Genomic DNA, 21,161 nt, shown 5'->3' on the forward strand with positions numbered 1-21,161 from the left:
TATCCTTTATCGATTTGAAAGAACAAAGCAAAATTAAAATAGCATAAAACATTTTCCTACTTAATTTTACTTAATAAGTTTTAAAAGAGTATTTTTACTACACAACATATGCTTACTTTGTTCATGTTAAACACTTTTGTTAACATTGTTAATTGTTATTGAATATTCTTTGCGAATTGGTGTCAATGTTTAACAAGAGCTTGAGTGACTTAGTTTTTAATATTAAAATGTGAATACCATATCATATATGATGCATTATTTAGTTTTTCTATTTATGTAATATGAACACCATACTAACAAGACATTCATAAAAAGAACAAATCTAACTAATAACATAGAACTGATTCAATTCCAACCGTTTATTTTTTATTAGAAACAAACACAATACTCAGTGATTACACAAGAGATAACATCACGATATGTTCAATAATTGATAATTAACTCGTTCAAAGGTTTTGATATTAGACTAAGATTTACTAATCACACATTGACTGTAGTGTGATATAATTAAAATAGCTTTTAATTAACGATTTTTAACCTAAATTTAAGTAATAAAAAAATTCAAAAAACTTACGATCTTTCAAACAATTTTTTACCAGTTATGTAGGAAACTCTTGAAAGGCAAATTTTAATTTGCGCGAAATAATAAAATGCAACTCCAGTGACCATCACACCGAAATGACTCAGATTAAAACGTCAAAAACCATACTGTCAATTTGCCACATCAACGTTTAGAAAATTTTTAATTAAAATATCAAAATGACCTGGCTGTGTAATTATTCTGTTTCAATTGCACTGTAAAATATGGTACTTTAATGGAATTTGGCAAATATCAGAACGGCCATATTGAACGAACAGTTATTGAAATGTTAGTTAGTTTCCTCGAACTTACTGACGTATTTAACTGATATTAACGGTATTTTTTGCATACTTACAAAACCTAGAATCACTCAAAAACGCACTTTCTTTTTGAAATATAGCACACACTCAATAAACACAGTACACCCAAGACCCGAGGCAGAAAACCGTTTCGTTGCAATGGCTCAAATTCACTCACTTCTGTACACTACTACAATGGCGAGTTTCGATTTTTCCTTTTCTCCTTCTTTCGAATTGATGGTTAATAACGCCATCTATTATTCTGACTAGTAAAGTTGATAAAAAAATGGTAACACTGTGGCTTAAAAGAGATGAATATATTTTATTCCTTCATATAAGAGCGAATACGAATAAATAGAGTTGTAGAGCATCTTCAATAGATGTGCTAAAATCCTAAAATACGTAAATATTTTTTTTATTGTATATTTACCTATAATTAAATAAATATTATATTGCATTATATTGAGAACAAATGTTTTTCTTGTTAAATACAGTAAATAACCAACTTAACCTAACATCTATTAAAATTGATATAAAATAATTAATTTTAAATCAATTTAAAAAGACGTTGGATAAATTTTTATAAGCTTAATTTATGTAGTTAACCGTAACTTATTTCATTATTAAAAGTAAAATAAAGTTTGCAACTAATGTACAATAAGCAAACCACACATTGAAATCTCTATTTATTATTAAATAAAGACAAATTATTTATTGATTTGATCGTAATTACATTTAAAGCAATTATATAATTTGAAAAATGACTTTAAAAAAAGGTAATAGAAATGACCACAAAGGAGAATGTAAATTAATTTTTAGTATTAAAATGTATATAATTTTAGTAACAATCAAAAATCACAAAAACATAGTATAAAATTTATATTATTTTTTTAGTTATTGTTTTAGTCAATTTTAGCGATTTTTTTTACATATATATAGTTTAATAAAAAACAGATGAACTATGAACGATAGAGACGGTAGGCACCCAACTCAACAAAACAAATGTCCGATTCGTGCGCCCATTTCGTAAGTTCTTCGAACGATAACTTCGATCAACGCCCTTGTACAAATTGTTGTAGTATATTTGGCTTAAAACAATTGTTTTTTCTAGTGTTCTATAAATAGTATACAGTTTGTAGATATTGCACTTCTAGAATTTGATGGTTTCCTTATAACTAATGGACCAGTAGGCGAAAGGAATCAAGTTTCATTTTCTATTTTTTTAGTGTTTTAATGAGTGAAAATTAATTGAAGATACATGGAGCAAAACTGGTAACCTCTTGCAGTTTGATATTACTTCTTCTCCAATATGACGAGATATAAAGTTTTCCTTTCACCGTAAATACAGTGATTGTTTTTATCTTCAATGTGGAGCTCGTCATTGAACGTGCGGGGCACCAATGCTCACTCTGAAGGACAATTGTATGATGGTGATAGCAAAGAGTAAGAAGCAAATGAACAATACAATTAAGGGCATGGATTACAATTGGACCCCTGCTCCAGAGAGCCCAAATAACCAAGATGCGGGTGTTCCTAGGGCGGTCTTTATTCCTCACTCGAATTCCTTACCATTTGATGAAAGACGCGTCACATTGGAGCAACCTGTCAAGGTAAAATTTTGAATTTCTTTTCACGTCAAAATAATTAAAGACTTTTTAAGTATCTTGAAAATAGGACAAAATATTTTAAGGTAATTATTTTAAAATTGATTTCCCCATGTGTTGTATCATGTTTAATTATAACTATTTAAATAACATTAGTACAATACTGATATTGGATGAATTACCTTTTGTCACATTATGTAAGGGTATCTAAAATAAAGCATGAAAAAAATGTATTTGCAACATCTTCAAAAACTAAGCTCGTTGTTTTATTATTATACACTGTAGTCTGTTTATTGTACACTGTAGTTATCTTGTATACATGGACGTTGTAATCTGATTCTACTGTTTTAATAAATGTACATTAATTCATGTGATCATCTTAATTAATCTGTTTCTAATGTTTCTTCATCTTAATAATTTTTGAGATACTAATTATGTTTACAATATCATTAGCTTACTTGATATTTACTCGTCCTTTAACCATTATATTGTAATTTATTTTATACTGAGTAATCTATCATATTATTTTGAAAATATGAATGTGTATTCTTTTTCACAATAAAACACTTATATAAAATAGAAAATTAGATACACCTCAATGTATACCATACTTTAGTGAATATGAATTTTTAATTAATTTTGTTAAATATAAATGGAACTGATATGGTACTTTTTTGAATTTAAATCATTCTGGAACTTACATAAAAATAAAAGTTTTTAATCAAGGTCAATTTGGTTAGGCAATTATCAGAAGTATGTGACATACTGATTGCATTAATATTAGTATTGTTCCTTAGTTTGAATTTTCTCTTATAATAAAGTTAAATCTAGAATTGGAAATGTTTTGTTGTAATAGTTTAAACATTTGGTCTTCAATCTCGAGAGTGGCTTCATCTGATAAGATTATTGGTTTACAATGTAATCAGTACCTATCTTCTATTTAATCTCATTTTCAAATGTCATTTTTATACCAATTATTTTAGTTTTAAATTTCAAATGCAAAAATCTTTTGTAAACTTTTAGATTTCAAATTTTAGGTCAATGTTTTTGCTTTCATTTTTAGCAGTTTTATTGTAAAGTAGTAAAACTAAAATAAAAAGAAATGATTGTTTTAAATATTGAAAAAAAAAATATTTATATTTTTACTCATATGTACTTATCTTTTTATTAAAATGTTTATCCTATTTTTAAATAAATTTTATGATACATATTAAGTTTATTGAAATATAGTACATCAAGATTACTTATACACATAATTTTAGTATTTTTCACCATATCTATTTTTATTAATTTTTTATATAAAAATATTGTACGATTAGATTTTTTTCAATGCTGACATAAAAATTGATAGTAGTAAAAAAACCTTATTCTTACAGTCCAAACAACTGTTTGTGTATAAATATTTGTCACCAAGTGAATTTTGGTGACTAATAACCTAGAATTTTTATATGTAATTAGAGACAATAAGAGAAAGATAAGAAAGACATAAGCAAAACAAGGTCACTTATTATCTTTCATTTACTTGTTTGTATTTACATTATTAGATGTAAAAATACAAATATAACAATAACATATTGTACACTTTATTGTACATCAAAACTGAAATAATATACAGCAGATTGATTTTAACAAAGTATCATAAGGTATAAAGGGTATATTCCACTCTCATCAGCCTATTGCAGTCCACTGCTAGACATAATCCTCCCCAAGTTCGCACCAGATATCCCAGTTTTTATATTACATAGCTATATTTACACTAATCATTAATATACAAAGTGTATGCAAGCATTGGATATAATCTCATATACTACATATCATTTCAAAGTTCTGTGCTAAAAATTAAGTAAATGGAAGCAATAGTATAAGTTTGATTATAAACATGTCTTGCACTAAACTAGTGCTTCTATTTGAATGATATTTTATGTATAACTTAGAAATGATATGTAGTATTTGAAGTTTATTTTAATGCATCTCGCTTGCATTGAATATACAACCTGTATATAACATACAAATCAATTATTTAAAAAAAAAATTTTTTTTACTGAAATTTAGTAGTAATATCAACCTTACACTAGGCTAGCCTGTTCTGTAGGTACAAATTACGAATTACAAATTATGATATATAATATGATTGCATGACATTAATAAATGATTTATTGCAATGAAATGCAACACTTTTAATATATAAAAACGGGTGCAAGTTCGCGTCCTTCTTGAGGTTTCCGATCGCGTCCTGTTCATTTATCTGTAAAGCACTCAATATTGCCGTCATGCGCTCCTGTCCGTCGACTTAGTCAGCGTGACCCGCGCTGCTCGAGACGGACAATTGTGCATTGACAATTAAATTTAATGAGATTAAATTGTGCTATTTCTAGCCACACATCTGCTACGCTCTTGTAACGGAAGCTGATTCTTATCAGGTTTTATGTTATGGTTACAGGAAGTACACATAGAGGAATATCATTATGAAATATTGCTTAGATATTTTTTAGCACATGGATATTGTAATTGTTTTACGTTTCGTTGCATCTGTGTTGTTTTTTAATAGCGTATTACAATGTACTTGAAAGGCAATTTTCATGAATGCGTTAGGGTGTTCTATAGGTGTTGAGTGTGAACTGTTTTGTAATGCTTATTGTGTTTAATAGTCTTCATAAAGATTGTTATGATTACAGATTGGACGGAATGTGTACCGCGCGTCACCGTCTCCGACGAATACAATATTCGAATGTAGGGTGCTCTCGCGGCACCATGCTACACTGTATTACGATAAAGGACACTTTTACCTCGTGGTGAGTTCATATTTTGAATTTCATGGTACAATTTTCAGGAATAATAAATTAAATCATTTATTGATAAGTGCCTCAATCAAACAATAAGTTTTATAATATCAAAGTGGATCCTTGTCATGTTTATAAGGATTCACACCCATCTTTGGGTGTAGTACTTTCAAAGAATCGCTATAGAATAAAGGTAATCTTTAAAATTCACCTCGTGCCCGAAATAAGAAGACATTACAAGGAAACTTTTATATTTCAGAAGAGATTCTTTAGACATGTTTATAAACTCAAAGCATATTGTCCATTACACTTTTAATCATCTTCTTTATAAAGGACTACATTTTTGCTCATCAGGACTACTTACGCTTAGACTGTGACAATACTATAATATATAAGTATATCAATTAATACTTTATATTTTGCTTGTTTATTCGGTTCCTGTGGGTCACATTACGAGTCAAACGATTAAAAACTTGTAGGCGATTTATAAGACGTTGTGACGAAGCAGTTGACTGTCGCGTCTTACGCCTACAACAGATTTCAATCCACGTAACCCAATTCCGCAATCTATTTAACGATTTCGATGATTTGCATATAAGGCATATGGCGTTATACTTATAAGGCTTCTATGATATACAAAACAAGATAGCGTAATCGGTAATGTTGCAAAACAACGATGGTACGATTCGATTTTATTTAAACTAGACGGAATTTGTAATTTTATCTGAACGGAGATCGCATAAAAATAACTATTTATTTTGGATCTAATATTATTAATTTTCTTTTATTTATGATCAATATTTATGAATGTTTAGAATAGTTGTAAAATAATTTGACTCTTAAAAGTCACGATAAATAGGTATTTATAAAACAAAATAATATAAACGCTCTGCCTATTCGACGTCGATTTGTATTATTATTATTTTTTTTTTGAGTATTTTTGGGTTTGAAACTAATTGTTAATGCTTAGCGCAACATTTGGTGTGAACATTGTGGCAATTGTTTCATTTGTAAATTAGATCCTATAGAAAGAATGTAAGTTTACTGAATTGACGCTGTTTTTAAATTTCTTCGGACATTTGTTTGTAATAAATGCGTGCTGACTAATAATGGTAGAGGAACAGCTACACATACGACAGTACGCATAATGGCATTCCGAAATCAGACAATAGACTTACGAATGGTCAGGTTGATTATATTTAAAAAAAAAAGAACAAAAGACAACTTAAACAATACTATAACATTATCCATTTTTACCTGCGTCTATCTTGGGACGGGAACAATCCAGTTACACTGAGTTTTATCGAAAATTTTACGTAATTGGTGGAAAAAAAAAACTGCCCAATACGTACTCACCTACACCGCATTTGTAATACTTCTACGGATGTATTAATTGGGATCATTTTGATGATACAGTTAGCAAGACAACCACACTGGTGTAGTTGTAGGCGCCTAAATATCGGCGGTCGAGATTCGATTTCCGTACGTGATGCATATTTGTACAAATATTCTCGGTCTGGATGTCTGTCGCTGTGGGTCTTCTCATAGCGCCTAGAGAACATTAAGGTGTCGGTCCCGGTTATCATAAACGCCTGATAGTGATCGTTTCTCATAATAGGGAATATATCCGGCAATGCGCAGAGTGAAGTAACGTGGTGGATTAAACTCAGACCTTTCCCCTACATGCAAAAATACGCCTATGGCTAGTAGTTAGGGGTTTTACAGACTAAATCCAACAGTCAATAGTAAAACATATAATTATGCTTAGTTTACAATTTGTATAGGCTCAAGTTGTCAAACCTAAGCCCGTGTAACGTTAACTCTGCGTATTAAATGTCGGATAGTTCAGAAGACTTATAAAGGCAATAAAACGCAACTGATGTGCAGGATTTGCCATATTACATATTGAGATAGGATTTTATTTTTATAACTCGTTTTGTTATAGTTATGTTAAACTTTACTTATTTCGAATAAATATCTTTTATTATGTTTTACACACGCTCAGGCACTGGTGTTTATTTTCAATAATAAGTTTTCTAAGACTTGTGTTTCAACATGAAGCCTTTTTGAATTTAACCGAAAGGACTTAGGAATTATTGTATCCGATCAAGTAGGTAACTGTATCTTATACATGGCGAACGGCGTAAAGCCTAAAGTACAAAAATATCTAGAAACAGCACAGAAGTAATAACTTATTATTAGTATTCCCATTATATGTAGCACAAATATTGTTTTTTCTAGTTTTTATTTTATCTTTAAAATTGGCTCTCTGGGAACGTTTTAATGGTAGTACATTATTTTTCATACGATCCATGGTTTCTATTTTAGGGATAAATGTTATAATTTTCGTTATAAATGAAATAAAAAAACGTGTTTGAATTGCTTAAATTAATTCTTAATATTATTATGAGCATTAAATATTTCTTTGTATATTTATTTTATACTAAGTGTAGTGTGCAATGAGGTAGGTAAATGTACTTTGTATGTCACTTTATGCATCATATACACATAATTAAATCTCAGTAGTGATTATGTTTATAGTTACCTACACAGCAAACGCGCTGGGACTCCTGACATGACCTCATTATGTATGATAGTCGCGCAGTTACGATTGTACTTTATTGATAAATTCCTTTGTATTTATTATATTAAAGGACAAGACAAGGGCTATATGGCTAAAAGCTTAGACAACATGTGGTAAGAATTCGTTTCTATAATAATCTATACAAATAAATAAAATTTGAGTTACAGTCAGTTATTTTTTACAATTTTGTGTCTGTCTGCCTGTCTGTCTGCCTGCCTGTCTGTCTGTCTCTCTGCCTGCCTGTCTGTCTGTCTGCATGTCTGTTTGTTCTGGCTAACCTCTGAAACGGCTGGACGGACGACTTTCACTGGCAGATCGCTGATGTAATAAGGAGTAACTTAGGCTACTTTTATTTTATAAATTTATTTATTTATTTATTTCCATGTTTACACATCGTATTCCAGTAACAAGTAACAAAAAAAATATTTATTTTGTGACTGCAAACTGAACAATATTTTTGAAATAGATTCCACGCGGACTAGGTGGCGGGCACAGCTAGTAATAAATATATATGTACATGCAAATTATAATTAAAACTTAGTGTTATTATACGTACAAAATGCATAGTAAGAAATGCCTAAACGCTTATTCTTGCATGAAATTAAAGTCTCAGAGTTGGGTACCTACAATAAATAGGCTGCGAATACGCTTTTGGCCGAAAATCCGATTGCGGCAAAAGATCTGTGTATTTTATGCGTGAAAGCGGCGGACTCTTACATATGGTGGTCAGAAAACGCAAAACGGTATCCCATCCTGACAAAATTCGTTATTATTTATCTATCGTCTTCTGGCTAGTATACGTTGTTTAGTAAGAGGTTGTTTTCCGGAACGGAGGATTTTATCGTTTCCTATCAACTAATACTGAAAAAAATATTTTTATTCGTCACAACGTACTACTGATAAATTATTAATATTATTAAAGTAATCGTATGTGATTGAAATTGATATATTTTATTAATAATATTTGGGATTTTTTAATACTTTTGCATTCGATAGTCAGCCGAATATCCAATAATACCTAATATTAGAACAAGTAGAATGTGTGGCGTGGTCAATGATGTTCTGGCGTGGTGCTTTCTTGTTATTGGTCACTCGAAAAGATTAAAAAAAAAGAAACAATTCATAGAAAGCAAATCACTCAAAAAGTCATTTCTATACGTGCTGTAGATACGTCTGTATGTTTGTTGCATTCGGTTTTTTCGTGTTTGAGTTTTGTCAACGTGCTAGAGTGCTTCTTAGTGTTCGTATATCAAAAAACGGTCTGAAAAGTGTTCAAAAATCATATTACCATGCATACTATTATTGAAAGAATTAAATCTTGGTCTCTTATAATAGTTTTTTTCTTTCCTGTGCTTTTGCTTGTTTCTCTCATACTCCTAGTAGATTTTTTCAGAAATGGGTTAGGAAGGAAGTTAACGCCTGCATACTTTGTTGCACATTGAAATTTAAGTGTTAATAAATTAGTTTTTTTACTGATAATTGCTTAGATTAGGTTTTTTGTTTTTGATAATCAACGTATCTTTTGAAATTGGGGTGTAAGAGTACAAAGGTAATTCAAAGAGTAAATTTTATATATTAACTCGCTAGAACACAATTTTTTATACATGTAATTAGTAGTAATAATAGGTGAAGCAAAAACTTGTAAACCTTTTTTCGAAAATTGCGCTGACGGAAGTATGAAACTTCGCACACTTATAGTTAGTACATAGAGGAGTGCAGAATTCTAATATTTTTTTTTTAATTATGCATAATAAATTCATTAAATCAACAAAACACACTAACATGTATTTGACACACACAAACGCACATATTGTGTATACACTTTTGATGTTTAAACTTATAATTTACATTAATTGTGGCTGAATTTCGACTTTTGGGGGACCACTGGTTAGTAGTAATTAATTAGTAACAGCAATAAGTTAATGTAAACAATATAAATAAATAAGTAGTTAATGTCGCGACTAAATGATTTACCGTATTGACATGTTACACAAGTTACTCATGTGCCAAATGAAAACAGGTTTAACATCCTTATTAATTGATGTAACGTTACACTCGTAACATACATACAGCTGTTTCATCCTGTACAACCTACACACTCACATTGGACCACATTGTATTTTATAAAAAGTCAGTAATTATATGTATACCGTATACTGCTGCACAGATTCGGTGCGTTAAAATTACATCATTTAAGTTGCGTGATAAAAAATAAAAAGTACTTACAATATTATACTTTAAAGAACTTATAAACCAATAGTACTGAAGGTCTACAAAATTAATCGAATGTTTCATTGGCTTATATTTAAATGCATGTGGATATTTTTAGTTCTTACCCTAAACTACCATGAAAGACCATGCAACTAGTTTACATAATGTTTGTGACACCAAATACTTAATTTAAATTTAATTTAAATCTAAATTTAATTGAATATTTGAAGATAGTGCATTGCTTATAGGTCATTATTTTAGTTTCGGTATTTAACAGTAATAAATGGAATTAAATAAAAACTACTTTTATTTGGTGCATAGTAATTTTCATGCAAGTGTAGTAAAACCAGGTGTGGTATTAATCTTTTTGTTTTTTTTTTCAGGACAACCAAAGCAGCAATGGCACATTTGTTAACAATAAGCGGTACACATTGACGAAGGAACCACACGAGGTGTTCTCGGGGGATATAGTCCAGTTCGGTATTCCCGTTGTTGAAAATTCCGGTAATTCGGAAAAGGTAAGCGACGCTCTTATAATCTCATTATACAGTAATAAAAATATTTGTTAAAAGTATGATTCAAGTAAGTTAGCTAACAATTATTTAAAATGAAGTTAGGCAGTTGTTGACTCTAAAATAAAATAATTTTTCTTATTGCTTATTGAATATATTTTTAAAACTGTTACATTATATAATTTCAGAACACATTCCCCCCTGTGGTGGCTCTCCTAAAACTTTACCACCCAGATGGCCAAGAGGCGAAGTTATCGTTTAATCCCGCTATGACAACCCCCCTACATCTAAAGGAGTTGTATCAACTCAATAATTATGTACAGGTATGGATATTATTTGCATGAAGATATGTAGTAGTAGTGTGGTACATATGTACAAAAATGGAAATGTTCACGACATACATATGTAGTAAATGTTTTAACATAATATTATGTGGAATAATTAAAATATTGTTAAATTGAGTTTATATCTATGCAGCCTTAATATATTTTTGAATATTATTTAATCATGTGTATTTTCTTCTTCTTTTATTTTTGGCATAACATGTGTATGTATTTTATAGAAGACCATTTTAAAGTCACAATCAGTGAAATACTGTGTCAAACTTTTTAGATATGGTCTAAGATCCGAAACTCTAAGTTGATCTTCACCAAGCTGATAATAGAATGAAACATACTTTAAAATAAATTTAGTATTTTAGATATTACCATATTAAAAATGGGGTGCTTAAAAAATCATAGACTGACTATTTTTAATTATTAAAAAAAAAAAATCTGACTTGATTGTATAAAACTGGGTTGTCCGGTATGTAGAAGATAACTGGCATCGACATACCTGATTATAACTATAGGCAACCGAACGGCTGCACATTGGGTGCGTTCCACTAAAAGCCCGCAACGTCATCGACCACGACAGCTGAAATTGCAGTTCCCCTGACGTAAAAAACGCCGCGGGCGTTGTAGGCGAATTTTATAAGCTGAACGCATATTTGAGCACTGTCAGGTGTTAGCTGTGTGCTCGCAATATGGCAGCATAGTGAAAACATGCAGCTGTAGGGGTTGTGAGTAAATATTTCGCATGGATTGCAGTAAAACTGAATTCAAGATGGATTCCCGGGAATTTGTTGTTGTGCTTTTTCAAAACCGAATGAGAGATAATATTCACAATTTGGCATTGATAGTTGTTTTTCAAAATTCCCACCACTTTTTGATGTAAGCCAACCCTGACCCACCTATATTATGTGGGCGATGTGGTCGCGAACATTTAGGTCATTTAAATCACGACCACGGCCTTAGGTGGAACGATGGAAAGGTCGTTGCGGTCGCTTAGTGGAACGCACCCAATCTATACGTGTGTACAAGTCAGATTAAAAATTTCTTATTATCAAGTACATCAACTTAGTAATTTTCAATTTTTTTTTAATAATTAAAAATAGTCCAGGATTTTTTAGGCAACCCATTTTAAATATATAATAAATTTATTATAAAGTATGTTTCATTCTATTTTATCAGCTCGGTGAAGATCGACGTAGGTTCGGATCTTCTACCAATATGTTGAGTAGGAAAGCCAGTTTATTAAAGAAATATTATAATTTCAAGTAATCGACAAAGTTAGTGTTGGACGATAACATAGTCACAGTTATACCTATAGATCTCTATTGTTATCTAATAAATCGCCTGTAGGTTAAGCGTTCAGTTCGATTCAAGTCTGAGGATGTTTTTTGTTTATTTACTTATTAAAAAAGTACATCATTAAAATGAAATTTTTTTTTTCGGATTTTATCTCTGTTTATTAAGTTTTTTAGATGCCCGACGTTTCGAATAATTTACACCAACCGTGGTCACGGGAGGAGAGGATTATAATTAGTGAAATTCGTGTAAACATTAGAAATCAATAAATCATAAAAAAAATTATAAAACTTAGAGATAAGTCTTATTCTCTTCTAATCTTAAATAAATAATACAACGTAGGTCGATGAAAAAAGCATCAAGTAAAAACGCATTATTAGATATAACTCGAAACGTAGTTGTTAGATCTCAAATAAATTTAAATGGGACCAATTGACACACACCGCCTTTCGATTAAAAAAAAAAAATTGTCGAAATCGGTCCACACGGTCAAAAGTTCTGATGTACATAAAAAAATTACAGTCGAATTGAGAACCTCCTCCTTTTTTGGAAGTCGGTTTAAAAGTGATAATCTAAAAAATAATCCGGTGATGTGACAGGAGGCGATCCAGCGCGAGGCGTCGCTCGAGAGCCGGCTGCGCACGCTGCGCGAGTGCGTGGAGCGCGCGCGCGCGGAGGCGGCGGCGTCGTGGGAGCTGTTCGTGGGCGAGCAGCGCCTGCTCATGCGCGTGCACGCCATGGAGGCCGCGCTGGCTGCCGGCCGCGCGCCCGACGACCAGCACGTGGCGCAGCTGCTGGCCGACAAGCGCAACTACCAGGTCTGGCGGCGCTACGACGAACACCTATCGCGTTCGCATTCACCCTGCAACATCGCACTGTTGGGCATAGGCCTCTTTCTCCCTGTAGGTGAAAAATAGGAGCTTAATCCGCCCCGCTGCTCCACTGCCCGTTGGTGGATATGTTCCCTACTATGAGTAACTATCGTTATCAGATATTTATGATAACGACCGGGACCGACGGCTTAACGTGCTCTCCGAGGCACGGTGAGGACATTGGTATTTTAGGCAACTACTCGCACCATTACACCAGAGCGGTTAGCCTTACACCTATCTATTTTACCAAATCAAAAAAGTCACTTTATAAACGCCTCCCAAGCGAGGCCTCTCCCCACGAGGATTCACTTCTGTGTTGGGGGATTGGAAACACACAATACACAAGCACAAACGCCATGCTTTAGATGGACGGATGCTTGCTTGTAAACTAAAAATATCGAAATCTAAGAGAATAGAGTTCAAAGTTTAGATTTGTAAAGAAAATTAAAGGGTATTATAACATTTAATATGGATTAATGAGATATTTTTAATGATATATCTTACAATTGTATCCTGAAATAAATGCAAAGGTGTCAAAGTTCTATAAAAGCTGTACCTCGACACACACAGCATTTGTGCCAATAGTCCTTCTTCTTTCTTGTTCCCTCGATGATGGGGGTCGCTACAACGATTGATATCTCTCCATTGAGGCAATCGTAAGCAGCATTTGTTGCTCGGTGCAAGCTGCCCAATGTATTCTTGATGACATCAGACCATCTTGCTGGTCCCTTGGGCGCGATTCCCTTCAATATATATAAATATAGTCCTTAGTACCAATATAATGTGTTATCGCAGGAGGTGGCTCAGGAGAGTCTTCGTACGGCACACGAGCAACGATTAGCGCTAGAGGAGTCACTGGAGCGGCGCAGTCGTGAAGCGGCCGCGTTACATCACCACAACTATGCTCTGCGCCTCGCTGCTACCAACGCGTTGCAGGAGCTGCAGGTATTCAAATTACTGTTTTGCTAATTATAACAAAAATAATTTGACTTTACCGTAGTCGTCTCATGTTTTATTGTTATTATTATATATCAAAATTCTATCAACTGTAGTCAAAATAACAAAAAACATTTGCTACTGTCATTATTAATTTACAATTTTGTATGTCAAACAATCAAATAGTATGAAAAGTATATGTGTTTATTAACATTAAATATTAACAATATGTATTTTGATATTCCCTATATTTGACCCTTATATATTGACCTTTTACAAAACAAAGACTATTAATAATAAAATATAGTTGTTACTTTGCACATGTACTGTACATTTCAACTTTTATATTATATTGTATCACTTATCTAAATGGCAAATAAATGAAATTTTTACCATGTTTATTATTACTAACCATTTCATTAACCTCTATCATAAAACTATTTCGTGTGGAACTTTTGTACTATCTATAATATAAAAATGAGTCGCTGAATGTGTTGCTAAGTGCAAAACTCGAGAACGGTTGGACCGATTTCGCTAATTCTTTTTTTAAAATATTCCTTGAAATACGAGGATGGTTCTTACGGAGAGAAAAATTCTAAAAAAAAAAAAATAATAAAATTAAAGAATCGACTGTTAGGCGATACGAAGTTGGCCGGGTCACCTAGTTGTTAATATAACACAAAATCTTCTTCATATATTTTGTATAGAGTCCCTTAAATTTATACAGAATATAGAAAAAGTTGATAATTTACCAGAGAAGCTAGTTTTCTCTGACTCGTCCATGTTTTTTTTTCTTCTATTAATAATGTCAAAAAATACAGATAAATTAAAAACGTACTTTTTATTATAGTACATTAAAATAATTCTTCATAAGTAAATATAGTTAAGCTAAAGCTGGATGTTAGTTTAAAATAAAATAAATTCGAAAATAATATAAAAGAAAATTTGATGATTGGACATGTCTATTTTATAGAAATTAGCTGCACGTTGTGATCGCAAGATGTGTGCGGCGCGCCTCGCGGTCGCTGCTGCTGAAGAACGAGAGCAGCAGTTAAGAAAACACTTACCTCTTGCTGTAAGTACATGCCATGGTTTTTTTTATATAACTAGGTCTTCCTGATGGTTTTAGTTACCGTACTGCTTAGTAAAAACCTGCAACACCAGTAGCATGTGTTGCCGAAGCTACCCTCAATCTCCCTCCAGCGGACTCGATTCCCGCTCACGACAGACATTTTTATTGGCCATATAGATATTTTTCGTGGTCAGGGCATTTGTGTGTGTTGTATGTTTGTGTGTCCGGACCCCCTGCACAGGAGAAAATCCTACTGGGGGCCGGCCATTGAGTGTGAAGAGTATTATTATTATTTATTTACTTAAATTAACGGCCGAGTAGAATAGCACCACCGTGCCCTTTCTTCCCGTGGGGGTCGTAAAAGGCGACCGAGGGATAAACCTGGCTCAAAATCATCTGGGTCCTGGAGAAGGAAAACTTCGTTTGAAACCCGGAATGGGGTCTACGTCAAGCATTCGTGGCATAGCTCTAAAATGCGAAAGACTCCTGCAGCCGAACTGCCTCTACACGTATCGACTCGTCGTTCCTGTGGGCCTAGCCAGTGAGGTCGAGAGGGTGGCGCAGAGCTTAGGCAACTCTGCGTTTTACTGAAGATTGTCCTAGGCAACACACTATCTTTCTGACACTGTCTAAATCGTCTGCAATAGACGGATTAAGGCCAATGATTGATTGAGTATACATCCACGGGCTTTTGAACCCATTTCCTTTTTTATTTCTAAAACATGCTATTTTTTTTTAAACCAAGGTAGGCGTTATTTAGCAACATCATTTTTTAAGTTAGAGTGTTATCCCTTAGTCGCCTCATACGACACCTACGGAAAGAGTGTGGGTGGCTATATTCTTTCCATTCACAGCATATATATATAATCTAAAATAATGGTTCCAGTACTCGGTACAAAACGGCGAAGCGAAGATGCTCGTAGTAAGCACGGATAGCAATAAGCTACAGGAGGCAAAGCGAGGTGGTTCGCTGGAGGATGCCGTGCGAGCTCTACCTGACTATATTAAACTACTACTACCGCAGCATCTGCTCAATAAGGTAACCTTCCAACTGTATTCTGATATGAATGAACCTAGGAAAGTGGGAGAAATTAAAATATGATAAAATGTCTATAAATTATTTATATATTTCTTATTACTAATATACGAGTATTTTGAGACTTTAATAATTCAAAAAGTACATGTACAAAGTACGTTTACCTACCAGAGTTGTTAAACTATCTCTGTGACGTCTTTTTAATATTCACAGTAAATAACCTGTCATATCTTTATTTCTAAAGTGGTTCGTATTTAAACCATAATATTTTTTCTTAAATTAGTTATAAACCTAATTTCAGGTTGGCATCAAGTTAATATCTGCGGAAGGAAAGACAGCGAAAGAATTTGAGCTTATTTTGAAGCAAAACAACATATACAATTTTAATGAAAGAGGTAATTATTATTTGTAGAATAATAAAACTGTCAATCAAGTTAAATTACTATTGTATAATCATAGTGATTTATATTTATAAGATTGAATTGAGTGTCTCATCTTGTTGTACATATGTTTAAAATTTAAATGTCTACATTATTACTATTTATGAAATATGTAATTAATATACTGCTAACAGCAACCGGCTGTTCTTGATGAAGACGTTTGTCGTGGTCTGGGCGTTTTATTCTTGTGTTGTATCTATTATACATGCCCCTATAGAGATCTTTTGAGACTTTATTTATTTTTATTTGTTAATTATAGAAAAACAACTAGCGGAAGAAGGTAGCGTTGGAGGCAGCGGAGAGAAGTCTGGTGAATCAGACGTTTGCACTGATGACGAGAAACATTCAAGACTCAATCATGGTAATATTATTCACTCATATAGCACACAAGAATTGACACATTTTCAATAGTATATAATAATAAAGAATTGAGATATAATTTAATTGGCTCACCTGGTGCTGATATATGTAAAATAAATGAAACAATAATGGTTTACTGTTATAAAATTAAAGGTAAATCATAAAAAATATTACCACTTAATAGATTTTGACGAGACTTTTGTAATTATAGCTTAATTTAGTAAACATCATGCTCTTATCTGGTCAGATATATTAATCAATTATTTAACTGAGGTATAGGGCACAGCAGGGAATTTGCTGCTCAAAATATAGAGCAGCCTGACTGCGGTAGTACCTCGACCTTACAGAAGACCACAGCTAAACAATACTGTTTTCAAGCAGTATTGTGTTCCTGTTGGTGAGTAAGGTGACCAGAGCTCCTGGAGGGAATTGGGGATAGGGTCGACAACGGGCTTGCGATACTTCTAGTGTTGCAGGCGTCCATATAACCTATGGTGATTGTTTATCTTCAGGTGAGCCATACGCTTGTTTGCCGACCTAGTTGTATGATCAATCAAATAAATATTTCAATCTTATCTCCTTTTATTAAAATTTCTGCTATTAAAAAATAAATATTAACTTTTACAGATTCAAGTCATGAAGTAGAAACTTTGAATAGTGTAGATGGTGAAATTTGTCCGGATAACAATGCTAACTCCACCTACAGCGAACCAGACATAAAAGAAGATTCTCCAGTTAGTATTTTTAGTTTTTCACATTGTGATAATGTATTTTAATCTTTTATTCACTCTCAGAATTAATTTTTGAAACACGATCCAAGGCTACAATATCTAAAAAAACTATACACTTTACTAAAATGTCCTTCTATTATAACTTTGAAAACAATATTAAATGACAAATAATTAAAAATTATATAAATGAAAGTCGTCGTCGCAGAGCAAGGGCGCCGTCGAGTACGCGAACATCCTGCGCGTGATGGCGGGGCTCAACGAGGAGATCCGCGCGCTGCGCGAGCGCTTGAGCGCGTGCGCGGCCGAGAACGACAAGCTGCGCGACGTGCGCGACGAGCTGCTCGCCACGCAGCTGGAGCCGCGCGCGCCGCCCGCCGACGACGACGCCGCCGCCTGCCGCGCGCGCCTCGCCGAGCTGCAGGTGCGTCGGGCTGTCCGTCGCTGTGGGGCCTGCAGGCCTATGGCAGTGGGACTTCTGTCCTAACGTCGCCGGGTGCAGCCTTTTTACTTGTATCTCATCGACGACCACGATATAAGCTACACGCAGCCATCTCCCCCGCACGTCGACCTGCAGTGACCCTTTCGCTCCCCTCACCTCGCCGGCGACAATGGTGAACCTTTTAGTTCTTTATTGTATCTCATTTATTTTCGACGTTTCGCTGCGGTCGTTTTCGCCGGCTCACTGACGGGTCGTCGATACTCGAGTAAACTAGCTTGAGAATACCATGATGTGATCACTGACAAAGACCGAATCGAGATTTAAAATCCATAAATTTTAGAGATATTTCCTAACTTCTGGTAGTATATCCATAGTATGAATTGTATAATTATTGCTGTTGCCTTTTCTTTGTGTTTATGGTGAGCGAAATATTTTCAAACGGTTTCATTTAGCTTGACCAGTTTATTTATTTGTTGTTTTATTTGTTGTCAAATTTAGTAATTGGAATTTTACCTCCTTCCTGATGACAGATTGATCTGATATTTAGTACACACTCTTAATCTTGATGACAATACAACATAATATATTCCGTACGATTGTAAATCCAAGATGGCCGCCGATACAAAATGGTGGTTCAAATATTACTTCACAACAACCTCAAACACCGGCACCTGAAATTTCTATCATAATGTTTGCTCTGGATACGATTTTATATTAGTCTGATCCCTAACCCCAGAAAAAGTACCCCAGATTGATGAGAAGATTGGTGCGATCTGGTAGCTAGGACTTACCAAATTATTTTTTGGCTTTTATTACATAACCTAACTAAAGTCTGTTCAACGAGAAGAGATACCAAACGTAAACAAACCAAATGCGAGGTCATTCAACTATGCAGGGTTTTGTAACCTTTTTTTACTGACAAATTTTTAAAATGTAAAATACATTTATGTTTTGATAATTACTTAATTTAATGTAATTAATTAAATACAATTATTTATATAAGGTGTGATACTTCTTAAATAATAATTATCAAAATATTAAAATCACCCCGAGCGCTTCAGGACACGGAATGAAATAAAAATATATAATACAAAATCAAAGGGCCGTCCGCGATCCGAATGTTTTCAAGGCCAGTTAAAATATCGTTCGACCTTGCAGAGAGACGTGCAGAAGATAGCAAACAAACAAGATAGAAAGAGATAGACTATATTTTGTTTGTTCCGTCGTCGCTATGAAAAAATGATGGGCTTTGTTTACGTTTGGTATCTCTGCTCGATGAACAGACTTTACATCATTTTTATTGTAATAAAACCGTTTAACATAAAAAAAATAAATTATTTTAATTTAGGCACATCTTTCAACTAGAGTATACTGATTTGGATTTTTTAAGTTAAATTGTTAATGCAGTCTCTACCTGATTTTTAAAAATGTGTTTTCTTACCTGTTAATATCTGTATATATTCGCATTATAACTACTCAAAAATACTATGTATAATAAAATACTATATATATTTTTTTATATATTAAAAGACGAAACTATTTTTCTCAAAATTATTTTTCATGTTTGTAAGAAAGGAATGTTTTCTTCTCTAGGAGCAGCTAACTAGAGCGACCGCAGCGGAGGAGGCGAACGTATCCGAGATCCAACGGCTGAACGCTAGCACAGCGGAAATGCAGGCCCAGCTGGCCTTCCGGCCTACACGTGCCGATATCGACGACCTCACCGACGTCATCGGTAAACTCCGCGTAGAGCTACTGGAGCGCGAGGCTCAGATCAACAGGCTCGAGTTCATGCTTAGCGAGCGCCGTGCCACGGTAGACAAGGCCGTCGAGACGAGCTCCTCCCTGGAGAACCTTCGTGATCTGGATATCGACGACAAGCAGATATCCGCCAAGATCGACGAAATGTTCAACATCGACGACGACGACGACCACGACGAAGACGACGATGAGAGCGAGTCAGCCGTCACCGAGATCGATAGAGATGACGGCCCGCGGCCGGACGTCGAGATCGGCGAATATGTGCGATTGGACGACGAGCGGAGGCTCCAGGTAATGATAATAAAAATCTTTATTAGGTCTTGTATATAAGTACATAGGTCTTGTACATGAGTAGGTGTATTATTGTCAGTGTCTATCTTGTTGGTGTTAAATAAATAAGTAATCAATATTTTGAGACATTCGGAGCAGACATGGAAAAAAAGGTCTACGCCCAGCAGTGGGAAGTTACAGGCTGAATTGTGAATCAAAATTTAAAGTTAATTTATCGGGTGAGCAGGTGACGCTTCAGAACGGGTCGCTGCACGCGCTGGAGGAGGAGCTGGTGCGCGCCAAGGAGCGCTGGGCGGAGGTGTGCGCCGAGCGCGCGCGGCTGGCGGCGCAGCTGGCGCGCGCGCACGGCAAGCCGCGCCTCACGCTGGCGCGCGCCGGCGCGCTGGCGCTGCCCGTGCTGCTGGCCGCGCTCTGCTACCTGCTGCTGCCCTACCTGTCCTGATGCACGGCCACGTGGGACCCGCCGGGGTTCGCGTAGCGGCGCCGCTGATGACGCACTTCAAACTTTGCTCACTATACTTCTTTCTATCTTTATCGAGAATTATGATCGGATTTCGAGGGAGCGTCTGCGATTTCGACTCGATCGGCCTCGGCCGCGTCGACGTCTCGTCGAATTCGGGCGTCGTCGTGAAGGTTCGAAATGTTTATGGATTAGAATAGTTTAGCATATTTTTTAAATTAGAAGATTTGACTGTGGTCGACCTTCGTCTCGCCGGCGAGCGCCGGGCGGGACGAATTTCCGGTTCGATAGAGCTTGCATCGAAAGTGCCATTTTGAAGTGTAAGCTGCGTCGCGACGTCGCGACCGTCTGCCTACGTTCTTAACGCGTGTAAGATACTAATGTTGTTTTTGTAAAAAGCGTCAATATCGTATTGATAAATATAAATTTGTTGTTGATTGATATCTGCCATAATAAATAACTGTACATTTTAATCTTAAGGCCTAACGACTGTCTTGAGTTTTTATAGATATTATAATGTTCGAGTTGTATAAATAAATGTCGATCGCGAGATTGCTCGCAAAAC

At 34.4% G+C, this 21,161-nt stretch overlaps 2 protein-coding genes across 2 annotated transcripts in view; one reads left to right on the top strand and one right to left on the bottom strand.

Annotated features, from left to right (window-relative positions):
* The window catches only part of LOC123656721 (lissencephaly-1 homolog), a 40,050-nt gene extending 38,928 nt beyond the window's left edge, over window positions 1-1,122 (bottom strand). The window contains exon 1 of the mRNA XM_045592381.1: window positions 936-1,122. The gene's annotated coding sequence lies outside the window, so the exon portion shown is untranslated. The remainder of the gene's footprint in view (window positions 1-935) is intronic.
* Window positions 1,123-1,893: 771 nt separating this feature from the next.
* LOC123656588 (sarcolemmal membrane-associated protein) lies at window positions 1,894-20,578 on the top strand. Its single transcript, XM_045592258.1, has 14 exons — window positions 1,894-2,489; window positions 5,159-5,275; window positions 10,442-10,576; window positions 10,759-10,893; window positions 12,798-13,016; window positions 13,866-14,015; window positions 14,980-15,081; window positions 15,965-16,117; window positions 16,416-16,509; window positions 16,814-16,915; window positions 17,542-17,648; window positions 17,851-18,066; window positions 19,678-20,136; window positions 20,363-20,578. Exons 1-14 carry the CDS (start codon window positions 2,280-2,282, stop codon window positions 20,576-20,578), a joined length of 2,415 nt encoding a protein of 804 aa, XP_045448214.1. The 5' UTR covers window positions 1,894-2,279.
* The last annotated feature ends 583 nt before the right edge of the window (window positions 20,579-21,161 follow it).

This window comes from Melitaea cinxia, chromosome 9 (assembly GCF_905220565.1).
Source record: "Melitaea cinxia chromosome 9, ilMelCinx1.1, whole genome shotgun sequence".
Taxonomy (NCBI): Eukaryota; Metazoa; Arthropoda; class Insecta; order Lepidoptera; family Nymphalidae; genus Melitaea; species Melitaea cinxia.

Coding starts and splice junctions, on each gene's coding strand:
- LOC123656588 (XM_045592258.1), top strand. CDS start 2,280: ATGCTCACTCTGAAGGACAATTGTATGATGGTGATAGCAAAGAGTAAG. Junction 5,276..10,441: donor AAGGACACTTTTACCTCGTG/GTGAGTTCATAT, acceptor TTTTTTTTTCAG/GACAACCAAAGCAGCAATGG. Junction 14,016..14,979: donor ACGCGTTGCAGGAGCTGCAG/GTATTCAAATTA, acceptor TCTATTTTATAG/AAATTAGCTGCACGTTGTGA.